General features: G+C 40.7%; 1 protein-coding gene across 1 annotated transcript in view; it reads left to right on the top strand.

Moving 5' to 3' along the window:
- LOC128863731 (chondroitin sulfate proteoglycan 4) overlaps positions 1 to 8,123 on the top strand; it is a 52,497-nt gene extending 44,374 nt beyond the window's left edge. The window contains exons 12-13 of the mRNA XM_054103040.1: positions 5 to 920; positions 3,029 to 8,123. Coding sequence (XP_053959015.1) covers positions 5 to 920; positions 3,029 to 4,721 — 2,609 coding nt within the window. The 3' untranslated portion in view covers positions 4,722 to 8,123. The remainder of the gene's footprint in view (positions 1 to 4; positions 921 to 3,028) is intronic.
- The last annotated feature ends 3,844 nt before the right edge of the window (positions 8,124 to 11,967 follow it).

Consider the following 11,967-nt stretch of genomic DNA (forward strand, 5'->3'; position numbering starts at 1 on the left):
TTAGTGGCTCAAGACTATGACACACCTGCTGATAATATCACCTTCATTGTGAATTACATTTATGGCGGCTATCTGGCGAAACGCGACGATACGCAGCAGAAGATCGATACTTTTACGCAGGCGCAAATCAATAACGAGGAAATCTACTTCATACACGACTCAACTTCGCGTCGCAACGAGATGTCATTCATGGTCACGGATGGTCTGTTCAATACCACCGATCAGCTGTTGAATATTGCCATAAGGCCTGTGGAAATACTCGAGGAGCGCAATACAAATTTGCATGTATTTCCACTCACCAAAAAGCAAATTCTGCGTGATCACTTATACTTCCGTTGTTCCGACGAGGGACGCGATATTTACTACAATGTCACAGTACCACCGAGCCTGGGCCGTATTGTGAATGAGTACCTGGACAATGGTTATGCGAAGGAGGTTACCGGCTTCACTCAGAATGATATCGATAATGGTCGCATTTTCTATGAACACACTGCCGTTATAATGGAATTTCGCATTAATGATTCCTTCTACTTCGACGTGGTGGCTGATCGTAGCGATCGCTTGTTAGATCAAAAGTTTAACATAGAAATTTCTGTATCCTCGGGTGGTCTGCTGAGATTTTTGCCCGTTTCTAAACTGCAAGTAGACGAGGGTGGTTCGGTGCCGATTAAATTGGACTTTTCGAAAATCTTGGAGTACTTGAAAACACGCGCTGGTATAATTAATCCCGAATTATATATTGAGTCGACACAGAAACCGATGCATGGCACCATTGGACTAGGACATGAATTCAAAGCGGTGCAAAAGTTTCAGCCGAGCGACTTTTTGACAAAGAAGGTTTACTATATACACGATCACTCGGACACGCTGGAGGATACGATTTTAATGTCGGTGTATTTGTCGCAGTATCTAGCGCAAGGGTGAGTGAACGTGGAATTTTTAAGAAGGGAAAACGAAAACTTGGGTTTGAACGGAAATTCTTAGTGAGACAGAGCGACAATACCAAGCTAGCCAGACTGCAAAGCAAAAGTAATATCTAGGTAGCCATCAGTAAACAAGGGCATCGATAGAAATTGGTCCCAATGGTATAAACATGCTGCTTTTGAAAACTAGGAGTCCTAGGGGAGTAGCTTACAGCACTAGACTATTTAAACTACCAATGGCCACTTTTAAAATCTCTGTATAGTGGAAATCTGGGAAACCCGCCAACCGAGAGGAATCATATCATCCATTATCTCTTCTTTCCCTTCTCTTGAATACCTTTTACTTTCGGTCGCCGTGAAACATCTGACCCTATCCATACATTAGCATAGCTTCCGGAAAGTGCACATCGTCACCACAGCACTTAACATTATAAATACGTTTACCAAAACCCACCTTGATTGAGAACAGTCCCAGTAGTGTTGGATCTCTCCAAGATTTTCGATACAGTTAGTCATTCCACACTACGAGTTGACATCGAATGATTTCTCTCTCGCTGGGACTGAGGAAGTTGGGGTTGAAATTACCTGTGTAATCGGCAGTCGTCAGTAGCATTTCTAGATCAGATTTGTAAACAGAGCAGGATAAAGTAAGGGGTGCCGCAGAGTGGTGCCCTTTCTCTATTGCTTTTCCGCTCCTATATATCAAAGTTTCCCAACAATCAGAAGGAGTTTCTATGATTTTATACGCTGAAGCTGTACAATATTGGCGTTCTGCAATGACATCGATGGCTGGTGTTCAAAAGGGAAGGGTTATCGCTTTCCCCTGCTGAATTCATAACGGCCCTATGTATCACCTGGAGGAATGAGGTCAAACTGCCGCTGAAGATCAAAGTCGATGACACATCAATACCAATTGTCAATAATCCCAAGTTACTGAACGTTACCCTCGATAGTTTGCTTACCTTAAGGTGCAAAACCGCAACAAAATCCTCAAGTCTCCAGCTGGTAGATTTAGATTTAGATTTAACTTAATCTCTCCGCACTGAACGCTTGGTTCTAGAGCCATATATTTCAGCGTCTATGCTTCTGGAGTCTTCGACTCATCTGTGTACTAGGGCAGGGAAATTGCTTTCAAATGCAGGTGTACTCCGGCTTACTTTGTAGTCTAGTTCCCTAGCCGGTAGACTGCCGGTACTTAAGAACGAAACAAAGAAACTTTGTGGGCGGCATATAAGATCTTCCAAGATCTAAGACCTCAAGCCTGTCAAAATACTGCTATTAGGACAGGATGTGTCGTGATGCCGCTCCCCTACAACATCTATACTCTATGCTCCCTTTTAACATCCGTTAGCAGGAACCACCTCTTCAGGTACTTACTGGAGGCTGAGCTACCTCCTAAAGACGTCACGTGGAATCTCCTTGACCTTATTGACGAAATCCAGGACATAATACGACATCCACTGGAGGTCCAGTATAGTGTATATATAGTCCTCACACGGCATTCATCGAAAATTCTGTATGAACTTCTTGCTGCTGAAATGCCGTTATCGGATCCCAATGAGCTCCCATTGCGGACGAAGAGCTTCTGCTGCCTCGTGAGACCCGCGTTACTTTGGCACAATCCACCTATCCAGAATCGACCCCGATTTACTCAGCATATGCCCGGTATGATTGCACCCCACATGACACTAAAAACCCATTCACATGTCCCTTAAGCTTATTCACGTGACCCACTCATCTAATTCCTTTCCTCCTAAAGGCTCATTCCGTCCAAACACCATGTTTTTTGGGCCTACCTTTAGATGAGCCTAACAATAACAATTATTGACTTCACCTCGCCTAGCAGGGCTTGATAAACAGCTATAACAACTAGTCTAAAGGAAGCACATCCCCATATAAAGGTTTGCTGAAAGTTGATTTGCTTAAAATTCTTAATCTACTGACGTTTAAGCCATCTGAATTTTATTCGATTCAATCAATAAAGTTAATTTCTTGCGACCGGTTGTAGACGTCTCAATATAAGACTGTTTGCGTTAGAAGCTCCATATATCACATCGGAACATATTTGTCCTAACTGTAATTTCTTATTTCACTTTTCTTTTTAGCAACATCTTTCTCTGCAATCTCACAGTGCCGATCTCAGTTAAACCCATCAACGATCAGCCCTTTACGCTCATGACACATTTTCCGCAAATGACCGTCGTCGAGGGTGAGAACCAAACTATCACGCGCAATGTGCTACTCACTGAAGACAAAGATACTCCGCCCGATGAGATTGTCTACGACGTAATGAGCGGTCCCACGCTGGGTGTGCTCAAGAAAGTCAATAGTGAAGGGCACGCTGAAGATTTGCTTGCCTATTCCAACCAGTTTACGCAAGCCGATATCAATAATGGACGCATTGTGTTCGTGCACTTCGGTACACCACAGTCGACCACCTTCTGCTTCACCGTCTCCGATGGCCAGTTCAATCCAGCCTATGAGGTATTCACTATCAAAATCGCACCCATTAGTTTATTGTCGGCGGATTTCCAGTATCCGGTGCAAGTGCCACAAGGCGCCACAACCACCGTCATGAGGTTGGAACATATTTCATTACGCACGAATGTGCAACCCGAGCGCTTGTCGTACAATATAACCAATTCACCATTGTATGGCATCATTGTTTACAAACATCAGCCGACGCTACGTTTTAATCAGCATCAATTGGAGACGGGACAAATCAATTATATGCAAACGGATCTGAACCGCTCGAATGACACGTTCCAAGTTAGCGCCTATGTGCCAGGCACCATTTACACAGCCACGGTAGATGTCGTGGTTGCCGTTGAACCAGTAATAAAAATCTCCAATATTTCTATGGTGAATGAAGTGGGAAAGGTGCGTTTACAATCTTTGTTAGTCGCAGATAATCCGCTCTCTCTGAAATTGAACAAATTCAATCCGAAGTTTGTCATCACACGCATGCCTAGCACCGGCCAGTTGCGAAAGATTATACGCAGCACCGGATTGGCGCCAGAGTCGCAAAATGATCGCACAACCAATATGTTCTCGTACAAGGAACTGCGCAGCGGTGTCGTCTACTTCGTGCCCAATGAAGCAGTGGAGCAAACGGTGGTGGATATGGACAGCTTCGAGTATCAACTGCTCATAAAGACCGTACAACCAGCACAGGGAATGGCGCATATCGAATATCGCGCGCCGAGGGATGTCAATGGGAATAAAGTGACGATGGCTAGCAGCGACTTCAGCTTCAATTACATTGCGCTGTTGGTTGTGCTTATTGTGCTCATCGTTTGCATCCTGGTTGTTATGTTCCTGCTCAAAATACGTTACTTGCGGCGCGATAAGGCGGACATTTCCAAGGATCAGCCACCCGCTTTGCCTTGCCCACCCGACTTGACTTCAGTTAGTCCGCAACATCATCACCACCACCATCATCATCATCACTATGCCAACTCGGAGGCAGATTCGGTGCCCGCTACAGGCGCTTCAACGCCGCTACCCGGTTTCAGTAATATTCCACATTGCAAAATTATACCCGTGGAATCGTATAAGCACGACTATCCCGATTATGATCCCGACGAAGGTGATGAGACAGATGATGCTCAGCAAATGATGTTGCCGCAACGGTACAATCCCTATCACATGGAAAATGACACGTGGAGTTCGTCGTGCGATATGGCCAATGATTTTGGTGGTTATTCAACGGTGCCCCAGAGCAGCGCGCCCACAGCAACACCGCCTTCAGCGCCGGCTAGCAATCCGCTATTGCGAAGAAATCAGTACTGGGTTTAAGTTCGTATGAGGCGCCAATTTAATGTGGGAGAGAGGTTGGGTACTTGTGGGCAGGGGGTGAATAGTGTACGCAGTGCAAATGTGCCTTTTGAAAATTTTTTCTAAGTGCTTTACTTAAGTTATTTAATTAGTTAATAGTTAAAAAGGCAAATAGTTAAGGATTTGTATATTCATAGAGTTCGCTACGCTTAACGAATAAAAGAGAAATTTTGCCGAAATGTCAAATAAACAGGATCAGTTCAAATACAAATTTTGAAGAAATATACCTTCAATGTTAGTCAAAGTGCCACACTTGATGCGAACTGAGGTTAAAGTGGGGTTAATGCTCTGGAAGGTCCTTCGGAAGGCTTCGTTTGGATTAATTTTCTATACAATTTACGCGATTCCTTTAGTACATCGAGGACAGTTTTCTCATTTTGCCAATAGATTGCGCTTTCCTATACGAAGACTATTATCATTTTCTCAGCAATTCGACCCCAAAAGTTTGTCACTTACGAAACTACTGCAACGCACGCGTAATTTGTTACAATTACAATAACAATTTGAACTTAAACTTGTCTTCAATATTTTAAAGGCAATATCATCTGGTTTTTAAACAAATCAATCCTAGAGTTTGGTACGCTTTTGAGAGAGTGAAAATGTGTTAAACGCCAAAATAAAGAGGCCCATAAAACTAGACTTTTTTTTTTGAAGGAGGATTAAATTAAAATGTCACAAACATCTCAAAGGTGACGTCACGCCAATGGTATGTGGGGCACGCTCCCACAAATACTGCAGAAATCCTCCCACCTCGGCTAAATTCTAACCTGAGACCAAAAAAGTATGACATCTGGGTCGCGTCGCGTTTATGTCCAAAGACCCAACAGGTGCTTGTGCCCAAGTTTCTTTTCTGCCGTCAATAATCCCAATGACTCCAATTGTTTTCATAGATGGTTCTAAAGTAAAGGCTACATCGAAAAAATTGCAATAGTGTCATATTAACCCCCTACTGTCTTGTCTTCTGTGCGATATTTCAGTGAGTGTTTCACTCAAAAGTCTTTGCTTGCCGTTGGTTCGTCATAAACCGTCCGCCTTCACTGCTACTGTAGCTGTTGCTGCATCGCTTTGAGTTCCCAATCAATATGCCTGAGTCGCGTCATGATTTTAGCTGCGAAAGTTTGTTGGTTGCCTCTCATTTACTGCTGGTTGCGCACGTATCTCGTATGAGGGTGCTGGGAGATGATTGATGACCCAGCGCTTGTTCGAGAATAGCTCGTTCCTTTGTGAAGTGGTCGCAATAAAAACTCACGCGCCTTCGTCAGTTTGGACAGAGAGGGCTGTCTTCCAGCCTAAACGGTGCAGGTATGCCCGAAAACAGCCGTGACCGCTGAGCAAGTGCGAAAGGTGATATTCGGTGTCTCCATGTTTCCTTCCTAACTACTCATAAGCACGTGGTATGAGTTGGTAGATCCAACGCCCGCTTTGTGACTGATCCCACCGCTGCTGCCACTGGCCAATTGTCAGCAATTGCTCAGCTAATTTTTGTACTGATGTTGGCCGTGCTCCTTGTTCGTTTTAGAGGCGATTCATTTCATCTGCCAAGAGGTCCAAAGTGAGCTTTCCAGGTGAGGTAAACTCTGATAATACCCATTAGTGTCAGAAATTGAATGCCTTTATCTCAGTGTCTCAAATCGAGGCAGTGACTTTGACTGTACCAGCGATAGTTTTTGATACTGTTTTACTGTTTTTTAAAACTCTGAAATCATAACTGATAGTAATGACTCATCGAAAAACTGTTTCTGATCTGTCTGTGATTGCTTCCAGAAGCTCACCTTCCATAGAAGAGCACCGACCGAAAGAGTCCTTTTGCTTAAACGGCTTCATTCAGGTTTTAAATTAATTCGCTTTTGTTTTTATTGTCAATTCGGACGGGTTAAGGTGAGTGCACATGAAAACTTTGTTCAGGATTATGCTTACACAACTGGTATAGATATATTGTAAACAAATACAATAGGGAGGATCGATTTGTATGGAAATACAATGGCAGGTGAAATGTTTGAAGTGCCAGCCTGGCACTCCCCAAGTAGCACTGAAACGTTGTTTTAATACCATTTTAGACGTCCAACGGACAGATATCTACAACCAACCAGAGCTGTTCATGTAGCAGAAAAGGTTGATGAGATGTAGTTTGGAGCGCTGCCCAATGCTGTCAAGGAAAGGAGCACCTAGTGATTTTAATCGCTTAGCTGCCAAATCCGGACATTTACAGAGAAAAAGCTCAACAGTATCATTCTCTGAGAGGTCTCCATAGCTTCTGCAATGGGGGTTAAATTGTAAACCTAGCTTTTCCGCGTATGAGCCGATCGTTCAATGACCGGTAAACACAACTACGAGTATGGAAATTGAATGGCATAGGAGTTTTGTGACGGCAATTAATGTGCCTCTGGAGCCTAATGAGTCTTTTTCTAACTAATATGACATCTTTTCAGTACGAGTTGACAGAAATACGGTCGTGAACTTATTGTTTGCTATAGAGACTACGCCTTTGAAAGCTACTAAGGACCATAAACAGATTTTATATTGGATAAAAATGGAAAATTTCCAAAAAAAAAATGTTTGCAACTTCTTTAAAAAATCTCTCTTTCCGCCTTTCACATTGATACTAATAGAGTTCCGGAAGTCATGAACCCCATCCAAATATCATTGAATCTCATATTTTGACCAGCCGAGTTGTCGAACTAAACTCAATTCAAAACATTGACATTTCTGATACTTCGAGTAGGTGCGCTGCGACATCTTGGCAAGCTAGAATGTCCGTTGGGTTAGCCTCTACATAGCACTTTTTTGTATTCTTAGCCAAATTCGACAAATTTCGCAAATACTCTACTTTCTTTTTATGTGTGTGAACATCAAGGACTTTAATGTAGACTAAGTACTTAGAATTTTACTGCATTACTTAGAGGTTAAGTAATTAAGGAATGGAGTCATGAAAAAATTACTCTCAAAAATTTATTTATTTCATTAAGGATATTCGATGCGCATATGAATGTATGTGCACCCACACATACATGCATATTTGGATATATTGTATATGTATACCATGGACATTTTATTTCAAAGCCAGAAAAGAGAACAAATTTAGTATTTATGTACGTACGTATGTGCATGCGTATGAGTGTGCATATGCATGTAGTGGTGAGTTGTACTTACGTAGCTGTATGCCGGCCATATTTCGATACCAAATTATTTAAAAATAATTTAAGTTATGCACTGATTCAAATTCGCTAATTTATTTGCATACATATTTACATAGTATATAGACATGTTTGTATGTAGATATGATTGTATATTTACGAGTAATCACTTTTAAGCAATGTGAGCGAGATTTTTCAAATATTTAGAGCAGTAAGTTTTTGACAATAAAATGCATTTCTTCATGTTTTTTTCGAACAAAACTGAGTGGCTTAGTGTAGTTTTCAGTCTGAAAGCAAAGCGATGGTAACGGTTTTCATGGATTACAACGGTTTTGTACACTACCATATTTTGCCAAAAAGTCAGATATTTAATAAGGACTAATATTTGGGCGCTATGAGATGTTTACGAGAATTCGCTAAAAAAGAAAGGATTTTGTGGGAAAACAACTCGTGGGTTTTGTCGGACCGCCCCACAGTGCCATCACTAGGGATTAATGTTTTACCCAAAATGCCATCCAACATCCATCCAATTCACCTGATATGGCTCCCTGTGACTTTTTTTCTGTTTAATTGAATCAAAAACCACTCCGCGGAACGCCTTTTAACAGCCGAAAAAAAGTAATGGAAAAATCGAAGCCGACTACGGTGGCTATACCGAAAATGGAGTTCCAGCAATATTTGGAAAGGTGAATCAAACGCTGGCATAATTGCTGTTAATGAAGAGTACTTTGAAGGCGATAATATAACCTTTGAGTAAGAAACTTTTATTTTGAATTTTGTGAATATATTCCAGAAACCTGAAGCTTCGAATATATAAAACAGTCATAAGGCCTACACTGACATACGGTTGCGAAGTGTGCGTGCTGAAATCAAATGAAGTCGATCAATTAATTTGTCCGAAACAAAGATTCGCACAAAGATAAATACGCTTCTGTATGATTGATTAAGAGTGGTATCTCTTCATATAACTATATAAATAATTTCATGTACAAACTATTTATTGTTAATTTGACAAGAGATATCAAGGAATAAAAAAAAAACAAAAAATGACTGGAAGATGATACTTATCGCATTCGGTACAATGACAAGTTAGAGTTGAGAGAAAAGAAAAGGTTTTCTGCATCGCATCGTCACTGCTGATGAAAAATGGATCTATTATGATAACCCCACACGTTGCTAAATTGGTCTAGAAATATTTAGAGGGACTGGCATTGCTTCTTCGCATTACCATCTGTTTTGAACAATGCATTCAGCTCTTATTGGAGAGCCTGCCAAGTGTTCACTTCTTACGAGAGCATCGCAAACTGGCTCAATGAATGGATCAAGTCAAAAGGACTCGAATTTTTGGTCAGAGGAATCCGTATGCTGCTTGAAAGATGAAGTAGAATTGTAGCTCCCAATGGCACAGGCTTCACATAATTTCATATATTATGTAATTGTTTAAATAATTCGTAATTTTGGCTAAGAAAGGACGGAAACTTATTCCCCTACCCAACCGAACAGCATCGACACAAAAAAATCTGTAAAATTTAATAAAAAAATGAAAAAGAAATTATTATTGTCCTTTTAAATTTGTTATTAAATTTTGGAAATTTTTTTGTGTCGATGTTTCGACGATATATAAAATTGAATAAACTATCGTCATAATGAATGTATAATAACCGAATGGGTTGGTGCGCGACTACCATTCGGAAGTGCATAAGTTCGAATCAATGCGGTCATCTATGGCAGGCAATGGCGAACCCACCCATCTGGTTGTCTGGCACTAGTAATTTGCAGTGGCCAAAGCTCTACACCTGTCAAAATACTGCCACGAAATGCCTCCGCATGTCTTCGTTACAAAACCTTCACAACAAGGCTTCAATGCTCCCGGTCAAGGAACACAGTCAGATCGTCAGCAAGCAGGTTCTGTTAAGGTGCAACCGTCGGAATCACGCCTGCATGTACGAAAGCCTGATTCAGCTCCCAGGCGAGTCAGGAGACATCTACTACTCACCTTACATCCCTCTCTCTTTAGACCCAACCTGTCGATACAGCATGTTTTCTGGGTTTGCCGTTAGATGAGTTAGACGAAGACAACTAGTGATTACACCGCACTGACAGGGTTTAGTACGCTGCTACAACAACTTACAATTCAACGGAGGTGGTATTTAATGACTAGTGCTATTCAAGTCTACCCAAGTAGCAACTGGCAGTCCAAGCCTCACGAGCTTTAGTATGCTTTAAGTAAAATTAATTGTACGTTCTCGGTGGCTTCAGACTAAATCTCTTCAACTCTCTTACTCACCTGTCTATTTTATTTTATTTTTTGTTTTTTTTTTTTAATTTTTTTTTTTTCCATTATAAATCACAATTTGTTAATATTAACAATAAATAATTGGTGTTAGGGCTTGGAATTAAAATGTCCCTTCCCTTTGAAAGAGATCATTATTGTCTTTGGTGGTATTTAGTTACAATTTTACTAATACATATTGTAGTTTTCTATAATTTTATATTATTATATTTTATTTTATATTACAGTACGAGTAAGATCTTTGGGTGTTTTGCGTTTTAGTCTTCTTGGTTTAAGTTCCATTTCCGGTATCAGTTTCATCTCATGGTTTTTGTGCTCTAATAGTCGCAAGATGTGCTTACTGCTGCTTCTTTTTACTGCTTCAGTGACAGTGTCTATGCCGAGGTCGCGGTGAATGTCGTCATTTTTTATGAACCAATTTGCGTTTGTGATTGCCCTTAGCATCTTAAATTGACTTCTCTGAATGATTTATAGGTTTGATTTACTGGCAGTCCCCCAAATTTCTAGTCCGTAGGTCCATGTCGGTCTGATTATTGATTAGTAGGGTTGATTGTTTTCCTAGTAGCCAGTAGAGTTGTCGGAATTTGTTTTTCATCTCGTTTCTCTTGTTTAGTATGTGTTTTTTTAATGTGAGTTTTGAGTCAATCGTCAATCAAACCCATTTTTCAAACCAATGTGTTGTAGCTGATACCGTATCTTGCAGTGTTTTTGTTGCTGCTTCTTTATTGTGGTTAGCTGACATTAAAACTGTGTCATCGATCCTCGAGTAGTTGGCGTTGGTATATCTGCTGTGTATACTAAGTATAGTATGGGGCCCAGTACGCTTCCTTGAAGTACTCCAGCAGACACCGTCAAGATAAAAGAGCACTCATCGTCATATTTTATGAAGAAGTGCCTATCAGTCATGTAGCTTTTAAGGATATTAAATATGTTAAGTGGTAAAATGGTTTTTAGCTTATATAGAAGTCCTTTGTGCCATACTCTGTCAAAAGATTTTGCGATGTCCAAATACACGGCAATGCAATATTTCTTCATATCAAAGTCGTCTGTAATTTTGTTTACCACTCTGTGAATCTGTTGCACAGTTGAATGTTGTTTTCGGAAACCGAACTGGTGTGAGGGGATAGCGTCTTTTTGTTTTAGGATCGGGTCAATTCTGTCAAGAGAGGATGGGCAGCAAGCTAATTGATCTGTACGAGCTAGCAACAGTGGCGTTCTTGTTTGGCTTGGAGATCGCTATAACTTGTGCAACTTTCCATGCTTTTGGGAAGTATTGTAATCTAGCTATTCCGTTGAAGAGGTCTCGTATGTAGTTTATTATAGTATCGGGTAGCTCCTTTAGTATTTTTCCATTTATTTGGTCATATCCCGGTGTCTTTTTGTCCTTAAGTTTCTTTATATAATATTTGATTTCTTCTGTTGTCGTGTTTTGTATTGTGTGGACTGCATTCTCAGTTGTGTTTGGCAGCTCAATGTCTTTATTATCCATGCTATTTGTAAATATTGATTTAAAGTGGTCAGCTAATATTTCAGCCTTTTCTTTGCTTGTTCTAGCCCATGTGTTGGAATTTGTTTTTATTGGAGGCTTGTGTATGGTTGTTTTAGTGAGTTTTTTAGTTGATTTCCATAGGGAATAGTTGGTAACTGTGGTTGTTTCGAGGCTGCTAAGGTACTTCTTCTGTTGATTGTCATTATGTTCTTGGAGAATTTTTTTGAGTTCATTTGGTGATTTGTTTAGTTTAGTTTTATCGGCTGGGTGTTTGGAGCGTTGCCAGTCTTG

This window comes from Anastrepha ludens, chromosome 5 (genome assembly GCF_028408465.1).
Source record: "Anastrepha ludens isolate Willacy chromosome 5, idAnaLude1.1, whole genome shotgun sequence".
Classification (NCBI taxonomy): Eukaryota; Metazoa; Arthropoda; class Insecta; order Diptera; family Tephritidae; genus Anastrepha; species Anastrepha ludens.